Consider the following 22,988-nt stretch of genomic DNA (forward strand, 5'->3'; position numbering starts at 1 on the left):
TCCATAATCACAGTGGTGTCCCCAAACCAGTGTCAAAACTGCTCTCTGAAGGATCCACAAACCAAATCATTAATCAGATTTTCAGTTCTAATTAATTCCAAGAACCTTTTGTATGCTTTGCTTCATCTGGGAATCCATCGTTTGGTTTTCTTTGGCTTCTGGGGTCAACAAATCCCTCATACTCAGAGCAAGTGCCTGTGAAATCAGACATTACCTGTGTCTAAGCCCCATCCTGCCCTCAGCCCAGCACCCTGCCAGTCATTATTTTGGGTCTCTGCTGTGAGCCCTCTTTATGAAGCCAGCCCATATCAGCAGGGAATTCACCAACCTAGCAACCTTAGGCCTGTTGCTTGCAGCTAAGTGTTGGATTGGGCAAATTTTGCAACAGGAGCTGCTACCTTCTCCTTTTCCTTCAGCCTTTTGCTGCTTGTCTTAGCCAGGCTCCCAGTCTACCAGGGGCCACCGATGTGCAACTCACATATAGCCCTCTTCCTGAGGGCTTGTGTCTGCTCTCACCCTTTTTTATAGATCTTCTTTTTACATATGTTTAGATGCCACCAAGTAGGCATCAGTACCATTTGCCCAAGTTCTGCAGACAAACATTATCTTAGCCCAGAAGGATCACACTCTAAATTATAATGCTGGGCACATGCTCTTCTTCCGTCTAAGGCTAGTGCCTGCCCACCTCTGCCAGAAGTCACTGGTTCAGTGCAACAAGTCCTTGAGTACAAGAAGATTTGGAAATGGTTTTCAAGGCCAATTGAGTGATAAGGTGCTTAATGGGTTGCACATTGCATGCCATGGGGTGTTGCTTTTCTGGGGTTAAACCACAGCAGCCCTGTCAGATGGGCTGAGCTCACATTTGTCCAGCAATTTTTCTGTGTTTCCCTCTCAGATGTAAGAAAAACTAACTCTGCCCACAGCAAACTGCAGAGCACCAGGCAGCTCAGCAAAAATTTGTTTCCAGAAAACAAACCAAAGAAAAACATTCAATGAAATATCCAAGATTCTAAATTTGGACAGTTTTAAAAATGGAGGCTTCTGTACTATGATTACTAGCAATGTGGGGTTGTGGATTTGGGATGCCCAAAATACACATGGAAATGAAATACAGATGTTGTGGGCCAACTTCTGAGAAGATGGCATCTCATCATGCATGGAAAAACTCTAGTTTGTGTGCAGAACAAAGTACCTGGACGAGCAGGGTCTGTTCCCCACAGACAGTGCCCAGTGTGCTTGTGGGAGAAGTGAATGTCAACAGGGAGCTGCAGGAGTGAGGATATATTTTTGCAAGCACAACTGCTGCTCCCAACTTCAAAGGTTACACTCAATTTGAGAGAAGTTTGAGAGAAGCCCAGGCAAACCTCCAGCCAGGTGGGGGCTATGGAGCTGTAGCTGAAGTGGGTTGAGTTGTGCAACTACTCCTTCACCACGTGATGGGAAGCAGATGTTGCCCAGACAGTGAGTGAGTGCCCTTTCCATAAATGTTCTTCCTCTGGCCCAAGCAAGTCCAAATGGGCAAGCCTGTGCTCTCTCCCACTACTAGCACTGCCTTGTGTAGTCTTAGTTGCAAGTCAGACTCCCACACAAACAGAGCCTGGAGACATATCTTCCCAGTCTGGTCTGGGCATGGTTTAGCATGTCCATGGGTCTCCTGGGAGGTTCACCAGTTTTCCACAATCTGAGGCTAAAATCTCACACCAATGCTGTGTAATAAAATCAGAACCATAGGCAGCAGATCTCCAGACCCATATGAAACCTGTCCCAAATGCAGCTTTGACTCTCAGTTTTTACCAGTAGTGCCCGAGAGACCAGCTGAGCCCCACACACCTCCTCTTGTCCCTGGGTAGAACTGGGACCCTAGGCAGAAGGTCCCTGACCCCAGGATTGGATCACAGCACACGGAACACTGAGGCTGGATTTGGCTGAGACTGAGAAGGCTGATGATTCTGTTTTAATGTACTTTTGTGTCCTCACATTGCCTCACCACCCCGAGAAAATCTCATCCCAAGCTGCAAAATGTGTGCCTGGCCTTGGCCAGGGGGACAAAGGCGGGGGCTGGAAAAAGTCTCAGCACAAAAAAAGCCAAACCCCAAACCCAAAGTGGTTTATTTTAGGATTTCCTGTCAGTGAATGTCTACTGAAAACACAGGAGCGAGGACAGGCATTATTTTTGGCAGTGAGACCCCATTCAGAGAGACAAGGCCGCTGCGGGAACAGCGCTGCTGACAGACTGGTCTCTGGCTCTGCTTATTTTCAGCAGAGCTTCATCTGCCCTGAGCTGGGAAAAAGCGACTCTTCCTCCCAGGGTGGATGAAGGCACCATTCTGGATCTGGCTTTTCAACACCCCAGCACAGGATTTCATGGACCAGAGTAATTAGCAGTAATTGATGCAGCCGAGCTTTCGCTGGCGCATAGCTCGCAGATGCTGTCATTTCCTGCCAGCCACCAGCGCTGGACAGCAGGTGGATGTCTTGGGGCCGGCGTACGGGCTGGTGTGCAAGTAGACTTAGAAACATAGAATCATTCAGGTTGGAAGAGACCTTTAAGATCACTAAACCCAACCGAGGCTTGTCTCCTCCTGTCCACCAGCCTCCAGCAGCTCCCCAGGAAAGTGTCCCAACTGCATAAATGCAGCACAGCAGGGTTCAGCAGAGGCAAAACTTACTCTGTCATCCCCTTCAACAGTGACATCAAGCAGCTGAGGGGGACACTGAGAGGGCTCCTCTTTCCCTGGCACTGTGGGTCCCCATTGCATTTGCAAACCACCCATTTATAGCTGCTTCGGAGCTAGCGTGCTGAGTGCTGTGCACCTTCTGCAGGACACACCAGACCACAGTGTTGGGTCCTGTGTCCCTGGTGTTATCTGTGCACCTGGCACCCAGGTGCAATGCCTGACCGCAAGCACTGGGTAGGGAACATCTGGCTTTTGGAGCACTGTGTGTGCTTCGCTGGCATCAGCTCTTCCAGGTGTGACCTGCTTTTCCTTTCTCTCCTACCAGCACATCAACAATGATCACATCCATGGGGAGAAGAAGGAGTTTGTCTGCCGCTGGCAGGACTGCACACGGGAGCAGAAGCCCTTCAAGGCTCAGTATATGTTGGTGGTGCACATGCGAAGGCACACAGGAGAGAAGCCACACAAGTGCACGGTGAGCTGGCAGGGACACATGGTGCATCTCACTTGGCAAGTGGGATGCGGGACTTTGGTGGTCACAAAAATTTCTGTGCAGACACAGACATGGCTTCAAGTAGGGCTCTACCAGGGTACCCACTGGCACCCGGCTCAGAGCCAGTCCTGGGTTACAGCTACTTGCAGGTTAGACCCTCGGGACAGGACAAGAGGTCAAGGAGTATGGTGGAGATGCTAGTGGGCAAAACTGCATTTCCTTGGAAAAAATGGTTTCAGACCTACCAGAGAGATCTAAAGCAACTCGGGACAAGTCATTTAAGGTGGAAATCCAGACAACTTAGTTGCCTACATCAAGGAAAGAAATCCAGTAATGCCACACTGTGGGGAACCACCTAGCCTTGGTCATGTCTAACTGGACATCACCCACTACTGCTTCTGGGACTGTGAGTTTCCCTCAGCGGCATACCCGAGCATACACACAAGCCTCCTTCCAGCCTGGGGATCTAGGCCAACACCTCCTGCTTCTGCTCTCTTAATCCAGAGGTGAAGTCAACCCTGTGTGCTTAAATCCCAAGAGGAGCCCAGTCCCCAGACTTTCTGCGTACCAGCAGCACTGTCGTGTTAAACACTGCCTGAGGAAGAGATTGGGGTACTATTTTGTATCTCAGCCCTGTGGATACATGGGAGAGCTGGGCTTTTGTCCTGCTCAACCTCAAGACATTAAAGCCGATATCTGCCCTCACAGCTGGAGTCTCCCACCCCACTGCTGGCTGAAGTAGGGCAGCCCAGGATGCCTGATGGGGGGCACAAGAGGGAAGCAAGATGTGAAGTTTAGTGGCTGCGGTCAACTGGTGGGAGAGGAGAGGTGTTTACAATCTCCCTCCTCATATGTTTGAGCCCTTTTTCCTCCTGAAGGTCATTCATGTCTTTTGATACCCTCTGCTCTCTGCCTTCTCCTCCTACCAGCTTTTCATACCTCCTCTGCTGTCAGCATTACACTGTTCCTCTCCCTAGAGTCTCAGGGATGAGTTTCTGCTCACCGGATGTCTAAGCTCTCCTCCTGTATCTTCCTGCTCTTCTGCTCCATTAGCTACTTCCAGCCCTGCTCCCTCCCTGGCTGTGCCCCAGCTCCTGCTTACAAATATCAGGATATGTATGATTTGCTTGCTGCATGACTGCTTTATCAGTCTCCCAGCCCTGCATTCATTTAACTTAGAGCATAAGCTCCCCTGGGGCACAGGGCCATGTCCTTTGTTTTAATCTTCTAAAGCACTTTGCCCAGTCTAGTGCTTTACCAATCTTCCTTAAAAGTATCAAGAAGTATTGATTGTTAGTGCACTACAGAGTGAGGACTGAGGGAGAGTCTAGCCCCGTCCTTGCAGGTAGAGGGACTTGGAAGACAAACAGCATCAGTGACTGCATCCTCTTCAGTGCTGTGATGGAGCAGGAAAAAGCACTGCTGCACAATCCTTCTTTCAAGCCTCAGTTGTGTCACACTGAAACAGTTGCAAGGCTGTGTGTATTTGGGTTTCAAGTCATCCTCTGCCTCCTGAAGAACTACAGTCCCTCCATGTGCAATATGTCACAGCAACTCTCCCTGAAGTGGAGTATCACCTCTTTCCAATTGCCTGGGATACATGGCAGCTCTGCAGACAGTGCCTCTCTGTGGCAGAGCATTCCTTATCCATGTCTGGCAGTGATTTTTCAAAGTGCCGTTTGTTCCAGACAAGAAGTTTGTGGTGTACATAAAGCTACAGATGAGCCCGGTTGCAGCCTGGGATTTGGTCAAGGATTATTTCAACAGATGACAGCCAGAACTCCCACTGACATAATCAGATCCACACGTAAGAGTGGGAACAACTGCTTTGAACATGCACAGGCTGCTTTGCTGAGAAACTCTTATTTGAAAATGTGGCCTTAGAACTTTTACTCTTTATAACTGCATTTTTGTGTCAGTATCCAGCAAAACCAGAATGGACACATGAGTTGCTTCATGCTGAGTTCCCTTTGTTTTCCAGCAAGAGGAATGATATATTTCAATAACTGTAAGCAACTTGAGTTACAAAGGATTGTTTGCACAGGGCAAGAGAAGAAAGGGATACACTGTGCTACCTCAAAGTTGTGGCACGTTCTATGGGACAAATGGGCTAATGAAAGTTGTCTGGGGAAGAGGAACTGGATCATCCTACCCTGACAAAGCTGTGGAAGGAATCAGCTCTTGCAGAATGTTCCTACTGTCCTTGAAGAGATCTGGATATCTCAAGAGCAGAGCAAGTTTGCCTTATGTCCACTGTCCCTATGCTAGACCTTAAAGGGAAGCTTAAGTAATACTACTTATGTTCCAGCACGACAAAGTTATATGGGATCAGCCTGTGGCCACATGCTTCCTGGGTGTCATGGGCTGCATGTTTGCCTCACTTCCTGCAGTGCAGGCAAGTCCTGTACATGTGGAGCACAAGGAGACAGGTACTGTTGCTGTTGCATGCAGTTGTCATTTTTCAGACCTCCAAACATGTAGGACCACTCAGCTGCCCATGGGAAATCAGACACTGAGCATGACCTGTCCTGGTGTGGCACCAGTTTCTTCACTGGCCAAGACTCAGAGCAATGTGAAGTTCTGTCACATCTGGACTGAACTTGGTTTGAGGTGAAATCCTCCCATTCTGGGACAGGGCAGGTGCAGGGAGGGAGGGAGGAGCCTCCAGCCCATCCAGAGTGGAGGGTGGCAGGACTTACATCACCCGAAGCCTCACCACATCTCCCAAGCTGCTCTTTCTCGTTGTGTGGGCAGCTGGTTTCCTTCCAGGAGGAAGGTTCCTGGCCTGTTTTGTCATCCAAAAATCCATCTGTCTTCAAGACTGAGTCTTGTTTTTTAAACTAGTAATGTCAGACAGCCTGACCACAGCATCCTCCGAGAGTAGACCCAAGCTGTAATTTGGGAAACTTCAAAGCTTGCTAGATTTCTGCTTTTGTGTTAGGGAACGGTCTGCCCTTTCCAGTGCTGGTGCTAGTGAAGTTGCAAGGCTGGTCAAACTGTCGAGTAGCTGTCAGTTCCCTAGGTGGGAAGGAGGGGGCCTCTGTTTCTGAGCTGCAGAGGGGTGGCAGGAGGGGCTAAGAGAGCTCTGGGAGGAGTGGAGGGGTGTTTAACTCTGCTGGAAAAAAGAGTCTCTTGTTGAAATGTCAGGTGGGTACCCAACAAGGAGCAGCACCTTAAATATGACTCACTGCTAAAACTCTCAGCCTGCCTAGGGAAGCAAATTCTCCCAACAAAGTGGATGTTGTTCCCTAAAACACAAGCCCTTTAAAGGGAAGGAAAAAAAGAAAGAATGAGAAACAGATGAGAAGGGTTTAGGCAGGGGGAAAATCAAATTTTTCTGGTTAATTAATCACTCTTCTTGTGTTTTTTTTATTTTAGTTTGAAGGCTGCTCCAAAGCCTATTCCCGCCTGGAGAACTTAAAGACACACCTGAGGTCCCACACTGGAGAAAAACCCTATGTCTGTGAACATGAAGGCTGCAATAAAGCCTTTTCCAATGCCTCAGACAGAGCCAAGCACCAGAACAGGACGCATTCCAATGAGGTAAGCCCAGGCTCACCGCAGCTCAACGGAGGGCTTTTTTTAAATTTTGCTGACAATAAACATACACTTTACACACTGGACTCATGTAAAAAGAAACTTACTGTAATGAGAGGTTTTTCTTATTTTTTAATGGGATTTATTTTGCTGGAGAGCCAGACCACATTAGCTTTATATTTATGAAACCATGTTTGAAATCATAAACAGATGTTGAAGTATGCAAACTTTTTAATCGACTTTGGATATTAAAACAAGCATTTTCCAAATCTATAATTTTTAATAGCATAGATAGTATTGTACAGTTGTGCATGTGGTGTTTAATATTACTGTGGAGCAGACTTGTAGTAATATAACAGCTACCTTGGATCCTGATGCTCTGGAAATAATACTCCCTCCATCGTTTGATGTACAATGATAGAGCACAATGCAATGCTTTGTTAACCTTGGATAATTAAGACCCACTATTAGTAGTTGCGGAGCAGAGGAAATTGCCTTTATTGTAACGCATGTGATGGTCTGTTGCAATCAACCACAGCTGAGGATTGAAATTTATATTACCACTAATTAGCTGACAGGGGAAGAAAAAAACAACACACTAAAGTTCTAATAGTGTTTTCAGCCATGAAGAATTCAGTCTATAGCCTAATTTGCAACAGTTAAATATAGACTATTGGAGAATGGAACGCAGTTACCACGGTTGACAGCTTTTTGAAGTGATGCTGTGTCTACAAAGGGCTTGTTGAGAGTATTTTTATCTCTGGCTTATCAGTCGGCGATAACCAAAGTGCTGTGGGTTTCAGAGATTCTGTTGGAGTCAGAATAAGGACTCAAAGTCTAGAATGCCCTTCCATGCTGTGTGATGCTGAGACAGACCCAGTGAATGACCAGGATCCCAGTGTTGCTTGAATTGGTTAGGGTATGAACCCAAACATCAGGATTGTCCTCCACCAGCAAGCCACTTCTTCAACAGGACACAAGTTAAAATTAACCCATATCCACACTTACACTGTGTAGTTGGCGTTATTTTAAGGCTACACTGACCTTGAGGCCAGGAGGGACCAAAAAGACATGCAACGTTTCGTCTGCTCAGCAACCTGCATTCCCAGTAAATGGTGTTTGACTACAACATCATTTGCTCTATGTTAAAGATTCTTCCCTGGAAAGGTAGGCAGTTGTGATTTAATCTCACCTTTCAAGTACTGGCAGTTGCTCATTCTCCAGTCCTGGATACGTCCTCTGCCTTCCTCCAGCGCTGGATCCAGTGTCCCTTTCATTGTTGCTTTCATCGTAGCTCTGAACTCTACAGTGTTAAGCTGCTCTTCGTATTCTTGCCCATAAACTGAATCAAGCTCCTGAAGATTCGCATTTCTGCAGCATTTTTTCCTGCCCTTAAAAGAGATTACCTTCAATTCCTAAAGATTCTCATGTGAATGGATCAAGAGTGCTGGGTACAGACTCATACAGCCCAGTTTGTGCACACCGAAACAATATATGAGGCCATAGATCACTTGAGCTCAGGTCCCTAGAGCTTTACCAGGATCCTTCCTAGGCAGGGCAGAGTTTCCTGTCTGTTGAACCTGATAATGAATTTTCATTTTGGCTGTGTTATTAAATGTAATTTCTCCAGTGGGTTCAGTTTCCCAAGTGATCCAGATTAGGAGCTGCACTGGATCTGGGATGACTCCTCACTGCATCTGAGCAGAGCTTGGACATACTTAAAGTCTGTTCTTTTGAATTCCCCTTGTGCAAGAAGGGGAGGCTGTAGGACAGGAGTATCCAACTTCATGTCTATTGTGGACCATGATCTAATATGCTGACACTTGGCACAACAAGTGTTGTTGCTTTCAACAACACAAATTTAAGACTCAGATAACAGATAGGGATTTTGTCCTCTTCTGTTGCTGACCTTACCATGGGAACTACATGGCACTGCATGATCTTACATTTTGCGATCATGCTCCCTCCTGAACTGCTGTTCAGCCCTCCTTGATGCAGTACAGACATGCCCCAAAACTTGTGGGAGATCTGTAGGCTGTATATAATAGCTCTCTGAGCCATATATTTGACATCCTCTTTTTGGGGAACATATAACATGATCCTTTGCAACAGATGGAATCCCTCATGGCAAAGCTCATCACATTGGGCAGCAGGCCCAGGCGAGGGTCCTGCATCCAGCTGTGGCCATGACCGCTGGGTTAGCAAACTGCACTGAGACCTTGGCTCACAAAAACCACACAAATGCAAAGCAGAAGTTTGTGGCTGTGTGTATTTCCCATTACCCATTGGTAACTCTATTGTGGTTCCTAGCTAGCTACCTTCTAAATATTTTCCTCTGCTTGCAGTGTTTACTTGGAATACACCACAGTTTCAGATTAGTCATAAAAGTCTCCTCTAAGGGGGAAGTTCCACATTCCCTGTATTTGTCACTATCATTGTGTGACAGGATGTAGGTGTATAGTCCAAACATGCTGAAGGCCAAGGCTGGGGATATATTACCACACTGGCTTTTGTTTGATTGTTGAAATGTCATAGACACTATTTAATTTTAAATTTTCAGTCACTATTTGAATTCCTTCAGGGGATACCTTTAAAGTTACTCTTGAGAAAAGGGCTTTCATCCCATGACCACTCTCCAGTGCATACACGAAAGAGTGGCGTGAGTTTATGGCCAGCCAAAGGCTCAGAATGACATTTTCTGCAACTCAAGCTGAACAGGAGTAAAATGCAGAAATTCGGTTCTGCTTAGTGCTTGGGGAATTCTCCAGTTCCCCCACCCTAATGAGTATTACCTTGTATGTGCATGGGAGTAGGAGGGAGGCATCTGAGATCTAAACTGTTGACTTCACTAGGGCATACGCTGCTTTAGGTGTCAGAATCTGGATAACCCAGGGGATAGATGAAGACATGCCAACAAAACAGCAGTTGAGCTCAGTTCAGTTGCAGGATGTACGGCCTGACAAAGAGAACGATTGAATCCCCTTAGGTGGAGTGTCTGCTGTCCAAGCAATAGTGATTACATTACCCTAATTGCTGGGATCTGAAAAATCAGAACTATTGAGCCTAAAAGATCTTTGAGCTGTTTATGTACAGGGATTTTTGTAGCGTGTGTAGTGGGGGTTGTGTTCTTTGGAATATAGTTTAATAGCAGCAATAATATTTCTATACTGTTGTCTAAAAGGTTGCATGAGATTTTTAAGCAAACTAATTTACTTTTTGTGCTTTGGCTTATCCAGCTTTAAAATACAATAAATATTTACCTCAGTGGAGTGTGATGAAGATTTAGCTGTTTTGAGAGATGTGCCAAGATCAGTCAGGACAAATGCTTTTGAATAAAAAACGGGTTTTTAGTGTTTTTCAAGTGATTGCACTGGTCTTCTGCAAAGAATATATGCTCCTTTGTATTTTTTCACTGAAGTTCCTGAACAAAATTACAAAACAGATTTAAAAAAAAAGAATAGAAATGGTCATTTTGAGTAGCCTTGAAACAACATCTATCTGTTTTTTCTCATGGATCTATCCCAGTGCATTGGCAGAAAAATACGTAGAGTAGTTGTGAGGCTGAAAGCAGAACTTGTGATGAATTCAGAGCTTCCAGCGCAGCAGCACCAGCTCAAACAACTGCAGCGCTAATACACTTCGGAATTGGAAATTCAATAAAATGAAAAAAGTTAAAAGAAGAAAAGTATCTGTTTGCTGACTTCTGTTTTCAGAAAGATGGCTTTATCCTTGTTTTCCTGTGGCAATCAATGATTCATGAATTCAGGACTAGAGTGCTATCATCTGAAAAAAACATTGCATGCCTGTGGTTTGTTTTGCACAATAACAGATTTCAAGGTGACAGGTGCTGGAGTGGTATGATAGATTGAGTAGGATGAATCCAGTCTGGCTTGGATTTACTGGAATTCCATCAGCCAGAAGGGAAGGTTTCAGACATTTTCTTGGGGTAGGCCCCACCTTAGCAGAGAGAATGTATTATACCTACTCCCCTACATCACCTCCCTCCCATCCTTAATCAGGAAACATTCCTGTGGCCACCCAAGCAAATACATACATAGGAAAGTAATATTAGGGAAAGTATTTCATGATTTCTTAGCTGTCCTTTAATCCAGAACATAAAAACAAGAAGTTTAGCCAACATGAAATAACTGGCCAAGTCTGTGTGGATCAGCAGCAGCCCATATATCACATCTTCAATATCTCAGTCTTACAGAATCCTGTGGAGCAGATGCTCCCCATTTTGCTGCTGCCTGCTGCTATGCTCATTGTACTTTCTTGGCCCATACACTGTACCTGGAATATTTGGACTTATTCTAGATATAACCCAAGATTTGCTTGTATTGACAGAAACCCTACGTCTGTAAGATCCCTGGCTGCACGAAGCGTTACACGGACCCCAGTTCCCTCAGGAAACACGTCAAGACAGTGCACGGGCCTGACGCTCACGTCACAAAGAAGCAACGCAACGATGTTCACCCAAGGCCGCCTCCGCTCAAGGAAAATGGGGACAATGAGGCGAGTGCCAAGCAGAGCAGCAAGGTTTCAGAGGAGAGCCCCGAGGCCAACAGCACCACGAGGAGCATGGAGGATTGCTTACAAGTCAAAACAATAAAAACGGAGAATTCTGTGGTAAGAGCAGTTGTTCTTGGCAGAAATGACATGGTCCCAAATCTCTCTGGTGCAATGGGGGCATGAAGCATTTGTATGCCATTTATGTCTCTGGGTAGGTGCCCTTCACCATTCCTGTTCAAGTCCAGAAATGAAGCTGCAGGTCAGGGCACAATCCAGTACATTTTGCACCTTCCTACCCAGCGTCATGAATTCCTGCCCTCATAGTCATGGGGGCCGTATGATGCCCAGTGCTTAGCTTGGCCTTCCTGTGCTGTGCAACTGGATAAAACTCAAGTGTTGTGGTCAAATGAGCTCTACCTACCTCACCAGTTTAAATTGAGCAACAGTCATTAGGGCACAGATTGATCATCTACCTGAATACTTCTAGAAGCAGAGGTCCTGTTTTAAGCAGTCCCTTGTCTCCTCCTCCCTACACCCTTCACTGTTTTTCTTTTCAGGCTGCTGCTGCTGCACAGCAGTTTTGCTGGCTCAACTCTGTTGTAAGCTGTCTTGAGAAGCCAGTAGGGATAAAAGTAGTTGGTTTGGTTTTGTTGGGTATCTTAAAGCAAGTTCAATTCCTTGGATATGTCCACTATACACAGAAGCACAAAATCACTGGGGTTGACAGGGATCTTGAGATCATCTGGTCCAACCTTCCTGATCAGTCAGGGTTGGCTAGAGCAGATTGCTCAGGAGTACACATGGTCAATACATGGCTCCCATCTGCCACAGAAGATTGTAGTGGGATGATGGGGCAGGAGAGAGAAAGTAGGAATAAACGTGAGAGCAATGCTGTGGCCCACATAGTACAGGCTTTCAGCCAACCATGATCATGCTTTACAGCCCTGGGAGTGGCCACCAGCTGAACCAAAGACCATTTATCAGCCTTCTGGCCATTACAGCAGCTCCACTGGTACTAAAGAGCTGTGTATAGTGCTGGGTTCAAACACATTCAAGCCTCTTCCATCCCATACAGGTAGCCCAGGGCTGGTGAAGGAGATGGAGTGTTGCAACACAGAGACCACTTTTGATGTTTCTTTTCACCTTTGAACCCAAAGTTCTGATCTTCTGCACCAGCTCAGAGTGGGACAGGGTATGGGCTGGATACTGCAGAAAAGACCTTCACCTGCAGAGGAGTGTATATTCTCCAAGCTTCTCACTAGAGCTGAAAAGACTTTGAGCTCCAAAATATATTTTTTCTTGATTTGAATTCAGGCTAAAAGATTGTTATTGCTATGAAAAAAAGCATGCCCTGGAGCTACAAAGATTTTTCAAAAGGGTTAGGGGATGTGTTGTTGAAAAAATTACTAATGAGCAGCATTTTTTCAGTTAGGAAAAAATTGAGTATTTTCACATCCAAAGTGTCTCTAATTGACTAAAGAAACAGTTTACTGTGATGAGACTCTGTATTGTGTTACAAAAACTGAGTGTGAGAACCACTGGACAGAATGACCTCTCTCCAATACTCTTCTTCCATGTGTTTTGATGTTTTTTTCCTATGAAAACACGAACACAATGACAGCTCCCCACCCTGTTTCTCCTGAAAGTATGGCACTCTTTTCCTAATGCTCTGTGCTCCCAGGGTTCCAGCCAAGCCATCTTGCTGGCAGCAGGGCTATGGGTCAGATGTTTCTCTTTGCTGTCCCTATCCAGCACTGGATACTTCACTTGTGCACATCTAACAGGTGGTGTCTGATCTGATGGGCCCACCTCCAATTCCTGTTTCCTGGTTAAGGTCGGGGTGGTGGGAGGGGCGAGATGCCTCACTGGTTCCCATCACTCCCAGGCCCCTTGTTTTGACCCATCTTTGGGTCTCACCCCAAACCCATGGAAACAGGTGAAAAGTCTCTTCTAGAGATTTTTATCTGGGCCTCCAAAGAGGGAAGGCAGGGAAGATGGGGTATGGGAGTGGGGGAAGTGTTGGCAATTTGTACTGTATTCTGCATTTCCCTCTTCCTCCTTTTACTAACATGGCCTTTTTTGTTAATGATGTCTTTGTCCTAACAACCTGTTCTTTATTCCCACTTACCCTTCCTTACTCTACCTTCCTAAGGACAGTCGGTACTAAGGTGAGCAAAGATATCTTTTTTTATTAAAATAGCTGTATAAAGCATGGTCTCCTGTAGATCTCCTGTCTCCATTTAACCCCTCCAGGGTGGAGGTGAAGGCATGCAGGGCAATGGGGAGGGATAGGGGATATTTGCTTGAGCACAGAAAGGGGGAGGACATGGTGCCCAATGATCCCCTTTGCCAGCCTTTTCCAATCATCACGATTTACCATTAAATCCTGGGATCACAATCTACCATCTGGATTGATGAGCAATCAGAGCCAGTCAGCCTGCCTGTGGGGTCTGCTGTGGAGCAAAGTACAACACTGCAGCACCCTGCATTCCCACCTTGGCCTGGGGCAGAGTACATTGCCTTTTCAGCACTTCCATTTTTTGCTGGAGCATGGGCCTGGAGCAGAGAGCCAGGCATCCTGTTTGGTAGGAGCAGTAGCTACCTCAGAGCAAGTTCAGACTGTATAGTGTCTGCTGCAAAGTAACTACTCAATGTGAAATGCAATTCCTAATGTAAATAAAATAAATATTTATGGTGTTTATCTGCCTTATCTGCAAGTGGGAGTTTGCAAACAGTGAACCAGGTTTTTATCTGGCTAGGAAGTTTGTCAGCTAACCTGATTATATGTTAGGGTGTTTTAAAGACAGAAAGACGTGGTGTCTGAAATACCTAGGCCTTGTTCCCATGTTAGATAAGCCAGTGTTTGCTGCAATATACCTTACACAACCAGATAACATGCTGCTTTTCTTCGAGAAACATCCATCCTTACTCTTTTGGAAGAAGAGCATTTGATTTCTCTCCACCTTCCAGTTGAACCTACCATAGTTTTTCCAGCTGTGGAGTGCTGTCCTGACAGGGAAGGGGTGCCTGCCTTCTTGTAGAGCTGAGATCCTACAGCAGGGAAGGGTAACAAGAGAGGGGAGAGCCTGGGACAGGAGCTTACCTAGGCCCCAGGACTAACACTGGGAATGTTGGGCTCCTGATTTCTTTCCATCCATGTTTTCACCCACCCAACTTTTTCTCCTCTTTTCCTTCCCCAAGATGTGTCAGTCCAGTCCTGGTGGCCAGTCGTCATGCAGCAGTGAGCCGTCACCCCTTGACAGCACCAACAACAATGACAGTGGAGTAGAAATGAACATACACAGCGGGGGAAGTCTGGGAGATCTGACGGCGTTGGATGACAACGCTCCTGTTGTGGACTCAACGGTCTCTTCTGGTAATTCAGCAGTCAGCCTGCAGCTAAGGAAACACATGACGACAATGCAACGACTTGAACAGCTCAAGAAAGAGAAACTCAAGACAGTTAAGGATTCCTGCTCATGGGTGAGCCCAGCTCCACAAGCCAGAAACACCAAGCTGCCTCCCATCTCAGGAAACGGTAAGTCCTGTGCCTGGAACATGTCCTGTAGGAACACCCCAGAGTTTGACTCTGGTTTCATAACCAAGAGTCTGCCCTGGAGGAATGAGGATCATATTTTGTTGCCTCTGAGTCAGCCCTTGCTAGATAAAGATGTCAGGTAAAATAGACAGCTTGAGTGTAAACGCAGCCATCTGGTCATGTGCAACAGAAACCCAGATGCTCAGTTCTACAGAGCTGTGAAGGGAGGCAGAGGTGTTGGTGTCCTTGTTTCTGGGCTTGCCCAGGACCCAGACACAGCTGTTCTCATTGTCCCAGTGACAGCCGCAAGACTGCTTGCATTTCTGTCAGCAATAACAGTCCCCCAAGGGCTAATGTGCCTCCTGGGAGACCAGTGGAGCACAACAGCAATCCAGAGAAGACCTCCTTCCCTAATCTTGCTCTGACAGGCCTTTTGTGACTTTGAGAAATCCTAGCTGTTGCTTCCAACTTCATATGCCAGTTTCCCACTGGCTGACAATTCCTGGTAAAAGTATCTCTATGATCCCTACAGTACTCCTCTTAACTTTGCCAGGAAGTCCCAAGGCATAGCGTCTGGGTTATAATAGACCTCACAGCTTAGTATATTGGAGCTTTTTGGTTACTCTTGGAAGAGACTTTGAATGTGAACTTTTGGGCTCTCGACCTCCTATCCCTGACTGTGCGTCTGTCCCAGAGAGCAGCTGTGGTTGTGGCTACATGCTGTCCCTGTGGCACTGTTCACAGCAGTCCTACTTTTTTCCTACTGAGAAGCCCATGTGGAGACATTCCCTCCTGAGTATTGGGGCATACACGTTACAAAGACTGTCCAGCAGGGACTTCTTAACTTCTCTCCACAGCCTTCTTGCTCTTTTTGCATGGACATAGAGCTGAAGATGAAGCTTTGAATTCACTAGCAGCAATGAAATTCACTATCACTCCCATGAAATATTTGAGGGTGTCTTTGTGGGTCTGTATTCTGTCACCAGGAACACTACCAAGTGAAGTTTCTCAGCTAACTAAACCTTTTCCTTCCCTGCAACCTTTCTCTCAGGCTCTGTTCTAGAAAACAGTGGTGGTTCTTCTGCTACGCTGCCTAATCCCAGAATAATGGAGCTGTCTGTCAATGAGGTTACAATGCTGAACCAGCTCAATGAGCGCCGTGACAGTACAACAAGCACCGTCAGCTCTGCCTACACCGTCAGCCGCAGGTCATCAGGGATCTCCCCGTACTTCTCCAGCCGCCGTTCCAGTGAGGCTTCGCACCTCGGGCACCGTCCCAATAACACCAGCTCTGCCGACTCCTATGACCCGATTTCGACAGATGCCTCCCGCCGGTCGAGCGAGGCGAGCCAGTGCAGCGGGATGCCAGGTCTGCTGAACCTCACACCAGCTCAGCACTACAGGCTGAAAGCCAAGTACGCTGCTGCCACAGGGGGCCCTCCTCCAACCCCCCTGCCGAACATGGAGAGGATGACACTGAAGAACAGGATCTCACTTATGGATGGACCAGACCCCACCTTGCCCTCCATCCGCCTCCCACCAGGCCCCAGGCGTTGCAGTGATGGTAACACCTATGGCTACCCATCAGCTCCAGCATTTCCCCACGAGGTGCAGGGCAACTGCATGAGACGGGCAAGCGACCCAGTGAGGAGACCTGCCGGAGACCCCCAGGCCCTCCCACGAGTTCACCGGTTCAACAGCACCAACAGCATGAACCCCTTCCATCCTCCACACCCCACAGACAGGAGGAGTTTTGGTCTCCAGAGCTACGGGCGCTCAGATGGGAGCCTACCCCGGCACACCTACTCACCCCGACCATTGAGCATCAGTGAAAACATCGCCATGGAAGCCATGTCGGGGGAGGCAGAGGCGCCCATTGGAGACGATGACATTGTGCTGCCGGATGATGTGGTACAGTACATCAAATCCCAGAGCAATGGGGCAGCGGCCGAGAGCACTTCCATGGGGTACAGCAATGAGATGCAGAACTTCCAGGGAAGTGGGAAGCTGCAGCCTCCAGCTTTGCCCAGCCAGCGCAGAATGGCAGTGGCTGAGGCGAGCATGAGCCACTTGGGACCCATGATGGCAGAGTGTTCCATGAGTTTTGATACTTCCTCAGACATGAATAAAAATAACATGCCTGTCCAGTGGAATGAAGTCAGCTCAGGTACAGTTGATATCATGTCCAGTCAGTCGAAGCAGCAGTTTTCACAAGGGAACTTAGCAGTGGTGCAGCAGAAGCAGAACTTTGGTCAGTACCAGAACTACAACCAGCAGCAAATGCAGCTGCCAGACAACGGTATGAATGTAACACAGCAGAGCTTTATGCAAAGAAATGTGGGCATGGATGGGCAGAGGCTAAACTGTATGCAGCTGCGGCAGCAGCCGATGAGCCTAGGCCCCGGTATGAACCCTGATGTGGGCTTGCACACAGGGTACAACCAACCTCATCAGATGCTGAGTCCCAGTGCGATCAGTGGCACCCCAAATCAGATCTCTCCTAATTGTAGCAACATGGCAGCAAAGTCTGGACCCCACCTTCACCCTCAGCAAATGGACATGACGACCGACCCTTCTTTGATGGTCAGGAGCAACAGTGAGCGCCCAGTGCTGGGACAGGTCATGCATGAACCGAGTCAGCAGAATTACTCATCTCAGCCAAGCCACCTGAACTTCCCCATGGCTCAAGAGACCTTCCATCAGCCCATCATGGCCTCCAATCAGCCCAGCTTTGAGCCTCAGCAGAGCATGATGGGTTCAGCTGCTCAGGCATATCCACCCGGTATGATGCAGCCTCGTCCTCCGCCCGAGCCGAACCCGGGCAGCAGACCCCGAGGCCTCCGCACCATCCAGCAGCTGGGATACATGAGAACTCCCCATCCTACAAACACCACCAGCCCAGGCCAGGAGACAACAGAGGCCATGCATAAAAGAACCAGTGACATGTTGCTAGCACCCGCCCAGCAGTGCGCGGAGGGCACAAGGGAGAACAATTTGATGTACTATTACGGTCAAATCCACATGTATGAACAGAACAGCAGCTTCGATAATCACGCAGACTGCCGGGTCAGGCAGCAGCAGTGCACACTGAACAGCAAGCCAGCCACTCTGCCTTCCCCAGGTGCAAACCAGGTGTCCAGCACGGTGGACTCTCAAGGTCTTGAGCCGCCCCAGATAGATTTTGATGCCATCATGGATGATGGGGACCATTCGAGCCTGATGTCGGGAACCCTGAGCCCCAGCATCCTGCAGAACCTCTCCCAGAACTCCTCTCGCCTGACGACTCCACGAAACTCTCTGACACTGCCCAGCATACCTGCAGGGATAAGCAATATGGCAATAGGTGATATGAGCTCCATGCTAACCACGCTGGCGGAAGAGAGTAAATTTCTAAACATGATGTCATAACAGTAAAGCACAAGGCCTTAGTGCTATCCAAGGAGCTCTGCGTGAAACAGTTTTATGAATGTGCTTTTCAAAAATAATCTGTTTCAATAGAGTAGGGTTTTTTATAAGTACTAAATATATTAAAGGGATTCAAAACAAAAATTTTAAAAAGTCTTTGTACAGAATTATGTAAACTATATCTAGGCAGTTCAGCACCACAGGGGTGCACCTCTAGTATTATTTTTTTGACTTGGTTTCCCAGAGCACTGAATGGTATCACCACCAAGCTAGGAAACAGCATGAGGATGGTTAGAGATGAAAGACTCCCTTCCCAGAAGCCCTGTAAATAGCACTCCCCATTGTTTTCCATTAGTTACATTTGCAAAAAAATTCCGTTTTCAACCTGCCCCAGAAAGAAATGGGAGGATGCAGTTTTGATTAGAATAAAAGCCATACTATGTATTCTGCTCTGATGAGAGTAAGGTTTAGTTATGTCTCCAAACAAGCCCTCTGCCAGCAGTATTGTTTTATACCATAAATGCCTTTGTACCTTGCAAAGAGCGACGATTCCAAACGGCTTCTCAGCAAAGTGCCTTACCATGCTTTCTTGTTAAGTAGCCAAGGCCTCTCTTCCTTTAAAAATCAAATATAGTGTATTGCCAGAAGCGTATATAAAATGTACATTTATAAAAACATAGTGGTGTTTCTGAGAAAACATTGGAAAGACACATTGATGAGACACATAAAAGGTGAATGCACACTTTGATCAGATGTGTTTACAACGTGGTTTATATCATGTGCAGAGTGGAGCAAAGGCCTGGGAACAGCAATCACTGGGAAATAATCCCCTGTGGCAGGAAGGCTCTGGCATGCGGACTGACACACATGCATAACTTCTGCACCTTTTGAGCACAGTGAGTTTCTGCAAGAGCCCCACATGCATCTTTAATGTCTTGTATCCCTGTGCAGCTTTGCAACAGCTTCATTCTCTGTTGGGTTTTGCATGCTGAGGCGCTCATATAAACAAGTGATGGTGGTGGAGAGAATTTTATGATTGTGTCAGCCCAATGTGGCAGCACTGGGGGAGCTGATTTATCTGGCCAGGGTTTGTCTGTGTGATGTACTCAGTGCAGGGCTCTACCTGGGCTCCATACACACAACAGGCACGTGGCTGCATTGATGTGGGGCCAAGCATGAGCTAATACACCCTTCCCCACAAGCAGGCTTGTTGGCATGCACCCAGTGCTATATTAACATGTTCCACAGCACAAAAAGAGCTGCTGTATCCAAAAAATACACCATGGTTAACCTGGATTGTTCATTTGACTAGTAGACTGTACCTGCAGCTTACAGTGTAGACATACATCTGGATAGTCTCAAAACAGGTCTTTGAGTCAGAATAGTAGCTTGGTCAGTGAGAATCTCTTGGAAGTGTCTGGGGAAAAGATGGGAGGAGCAAGACCTCTTAAAGCCAAATCCTCCACCAAAATATAACTGCTTGTAATAATGATCAGCTGTTTCCAGGATGGTCCCACCTGGCACTGAAGTTAATCTTAGTTACATTATTTATTTTGGCTGTCATTAGACAAAAGGGTAGAAGCAGTGGGGTGCATGTACTTGGGAGGAGGCCTTGTTTAGCTTCTGACTGCATTGGACAAGGACACCGTTTCTCTTCCTGCTCTCATAGCCTCAAATACTTTGTACCCCGTCTGTTGAAGGGCAGGGAACAATTGTAACATCCCCCCAAGGTTCTTACAATTTGACTGGGTAAGCAGCTGCAGAACTTCACTCTTTCGTTCCCATCTCCCCATCATATCAGTGTGATGTTCTCACTTGCGTCTGATTCTGTCCCCTGCACAGGACCGGGACAGCCCTATAAAGGTGCTTTCTGGTATCTTTTCCTTTGCACAAATGGATGTCAGGATCACTCTTCCCAGCATGACCAGGGGCTGACATGACAATGCCATGTGCTACTTCCAGGCAAACTTTGTGTTATCAGATACACGGCAGTGAATCTGGCAGCCATCCTTGGCAGTGGTGGATTGGTAGCCCTGGGTAAGGCTGGTGCAGGGAGATGCTTCTCAGCATCCTGCATTCTCACCTCTCCTCATCCCAAATGCAGAGGGTACACACAGGATGCTCTCACCACCGCCCTTCACCCCTCAGTGACTGCTGCTGATGTCCAGGGTGCATGAGGACAGGAAAGCAAAGCAAGGTGCCTGGCTGTTTATTTGTGTCTCCTGTGAAAGTTGTGTTTAAAGGAATTATTTTATAGTCTGCTGTATATATTCTCCTACAGTTACTGACCTTGCCCTTGACTTTGCATTTATGGAAAAAGGGCAGAAAATGTTTTAGGACGTTGTGTGTTGTCCTGGATGCTTGGAGTACAACTGTGCATCCCTTATGCTGAGATGGATCAGGCTTTCATGTGTCCTTCAACTGCTAATCTGATTTTTTTAACAGCTGCATAGGGCAACAGTGGCTACTGAGTCCCTCCTCACAGATATCTCATTAGCAAAAGTTCAAATACAAAAGCAAAACCAAATCTCCAATGACTTGAGATTTTTTGGACTTTCCAGTGGTGGTCTTCCTTCATTTACAGAAAAAGTATTATAATAACCATTCCAGCACTGTATATATTATGTATAGAAGACATCATTACTAAAAGTACTGTAGGTGAATTGTTCTGTCAAATTTATATCTTAAGAACATTTTTAGCTGTTTTCTACATCATAAGAATGGAGGTAACATGCTGAACCTGTATATAAACCTTTTGTACATTAAAAAGTAATTTTTTTTCATAATTCATTGTGTCTGCTGTTATTTCTTTTTAGTGGTAATGGTGGTTGGTCTTGGTCTGTCATTGCCACACCAACACAGTCAGTTGGACTCTGGTAGTTGCTTAGAAACAGCTGGTAAGCAACTGGACAGGCCTGGTGTGTCACAGCACAGATGTGCAATGGTCTTGCCTTGAAGAGCTTCCAGTCAACAATGAGATTGAGGTGGCAGGAACAGAGGCAGCAAGGCCAGGGTGTGCTGCCAGCACAGTCCTGCTGCCCAGGTGCTTTTCGCTGGCCTCTTGGTAAAGGTGATTTGAAGGAAAACGTCAGTGTAGCAGGGACAGCACAGGAGAGGGGTTCAGAGCAAGGGCTGCAGAAATTTGGCAACTAGAAGATTTACAGTAAAAATGGCTTGTTGACTGTCTTGGTCAGTGTCCAAAAGGAGACAGAAATAGGACAGATCAGCAGAACTGTGATGGGCCATGACAGTGACAAATTGAATACTGGGTTTGGAGAAAGGAGAAATTAATCTGTGCATTATGTATGTGATGGGAAGCAGTGATATGGTGAGCAACAGATACATCAGTCGGGATCGAGTTAGAGCCTCATCCAGCTCACTGATGAGAAAGATTTAATTTGGCTACAGCAAGAGCTAGTTCAGCTGCTCGAGAGACTGATTTGCAACTTGATTTTGTACGGGTGGGTTGGTGTGGTCTGGGCTAGAGCTTAAAGGGAGGTTGAGGAGACTGTTCACAGGTGATCCTTATGGGCACAGCAGTCACTTTGGAATGCAAGTCAGTTGTTGGGCAAAGCAGCTGCGCAGTGAATCACACTTGGTGCAAATGAACAAGCAGTTTCATGCAGAAGCAACTGAAAGGGATGCACTCCTTTTCCTCTATGCAGGATCCCTGCTGAGCTGGATGGAAGAATCAGGTACATTTGGGACAAATCCTTACCCTATTATGAGGGTTCCTTCATGGTCCACAGCAAGAGATTGGCATATCCTTCTTGGGAAATTAATCTTTTCTGGTTTAGACATGTAGGGTGCGGTGACTTTCCTTTGGAAGACGTGTCACTCTCCTCACTGATTACAGAGAAACCCCCAGTAGCCAGCTTAGATACCTTCTCCAGTGGGTGAGGTGAATCCCATGCTGCTGTGAATCTCTTACGCAGATCTAGTCACCCTCAGCATGATCTGAGGTTGAGTCATTGAATGTGTTAATGATCCTGTTAGTCTGTAAATTCATTGGATAAATACCATGCTCCTCTGTACTGTCCAAGAATTACAGAAATCACAATAAAAAAATGCATTAATATTATTAAAAGGAAATTGTTCAGAGCTTTTCTTTTGGCAAAAGGCTTTGGAGACTCAGATCAGCTCCTACTGCTTTTCTACTTCAAACACTTAAAATGGGTTTCTAATCTAAATCAAATGCTGCTTTTAGCTGGTGTTTCACTTCAGAGTTCAATCAGGGCACACCTCTGCCTTTGTGAGAACATATTTATTACTTTAACTGGGCTAAGATTTCTGAGGAGCCCACCTGAGGTCATGTACCAGCATGTGCGTTTTTACTGCTTCACCATTCTGGAATAAACAAGGATCGAAAGGCTCGTTGCTCCAATTGTAAGCAGGTAATAACCCTTCTGCAACAAATGTTTATAAGCCGGAGCTTAGAGTTTATACTTCTGTGGCAGCTGCATAATATTCAATTAACCTTCTTTTTAATCAATCATATCCCTTATGAAAACAAACCATTCTACCAGGTCTGATTCTGACCCTCTGTGGTGAGTGTTAACTTCACTCCACTCCCAAAACCAGTAGGAGCATAGAAGGAGTAAGATCCCAGTCTGGGTAAAGCCATCACAGCTCTTTAATATTGCACTAATATCTCAGGTTTTCCTGGAGGGGAGAAAAAGCCCATAAAAGCTACTGTTGCTGGATCTGATTGCACTTACTGAATACAGAGTCATTCCGACGGCTCTTTATTGCATTGGTCTCAGTAGGGATGACATAGGAGCTCTTGTTCTTTACGAGCTGTTGGATCTACTTGGAAGAGCCTACG

At 46.6% G+C, this 22,988-nt stretch overlaps 1 protein-coding gene across 1 annotated transcript in view; it reads left to right on the forward strand.

Annotated features, from left to right (window-relative positions):
- Nucleotides 1-20,949, forward strand: part of GLI2 (GLI family zinc finger 2) — a 190,880-nt gene extending 169,931 nt beyond the window's left edge. Inside the window, exons 10-14 of the mRNA XM_027637474.1 lie at nt 3,004-3,153; nt 6,550-6,714; nt 11,056-11,337; nt 14,422-14,758; nt 15,810-20,949. Of these exons, the coding sequence (XP_027493275.1) occupies nt 3,004-3,153; nt 6,550-6,714; nt 11,056-11,337; nt 14,422-14,758; nt 15,810-18,166 (3,291 nt within the window). The 3' untranslated portion in view covers nt 18,167-20,949. The remainder of the gene's footprint in view (nt 1-3,003; nt 3,154-6,549; nt 6,715-11,055; nt 11,338-14,421; nt 14,759-15,809) is intronic.
- Nucleotides 20,950-22,988: the final 2,039 nt, after the last annotated feature.

This window comes from Corapipo altera, unplaced genomic scaffold (assembly GCF_003945725.1).
Source record: "Corapipo altera isolate COAL_440 unplaced genomic scaffold, ASM394572v1 45, whole genome shotgun sequence".
NCBI lineage: Eukaryota > Metazoa > Chordata > Aves > Passeriformes > Pipridae > Corapipo > Corapipo altera.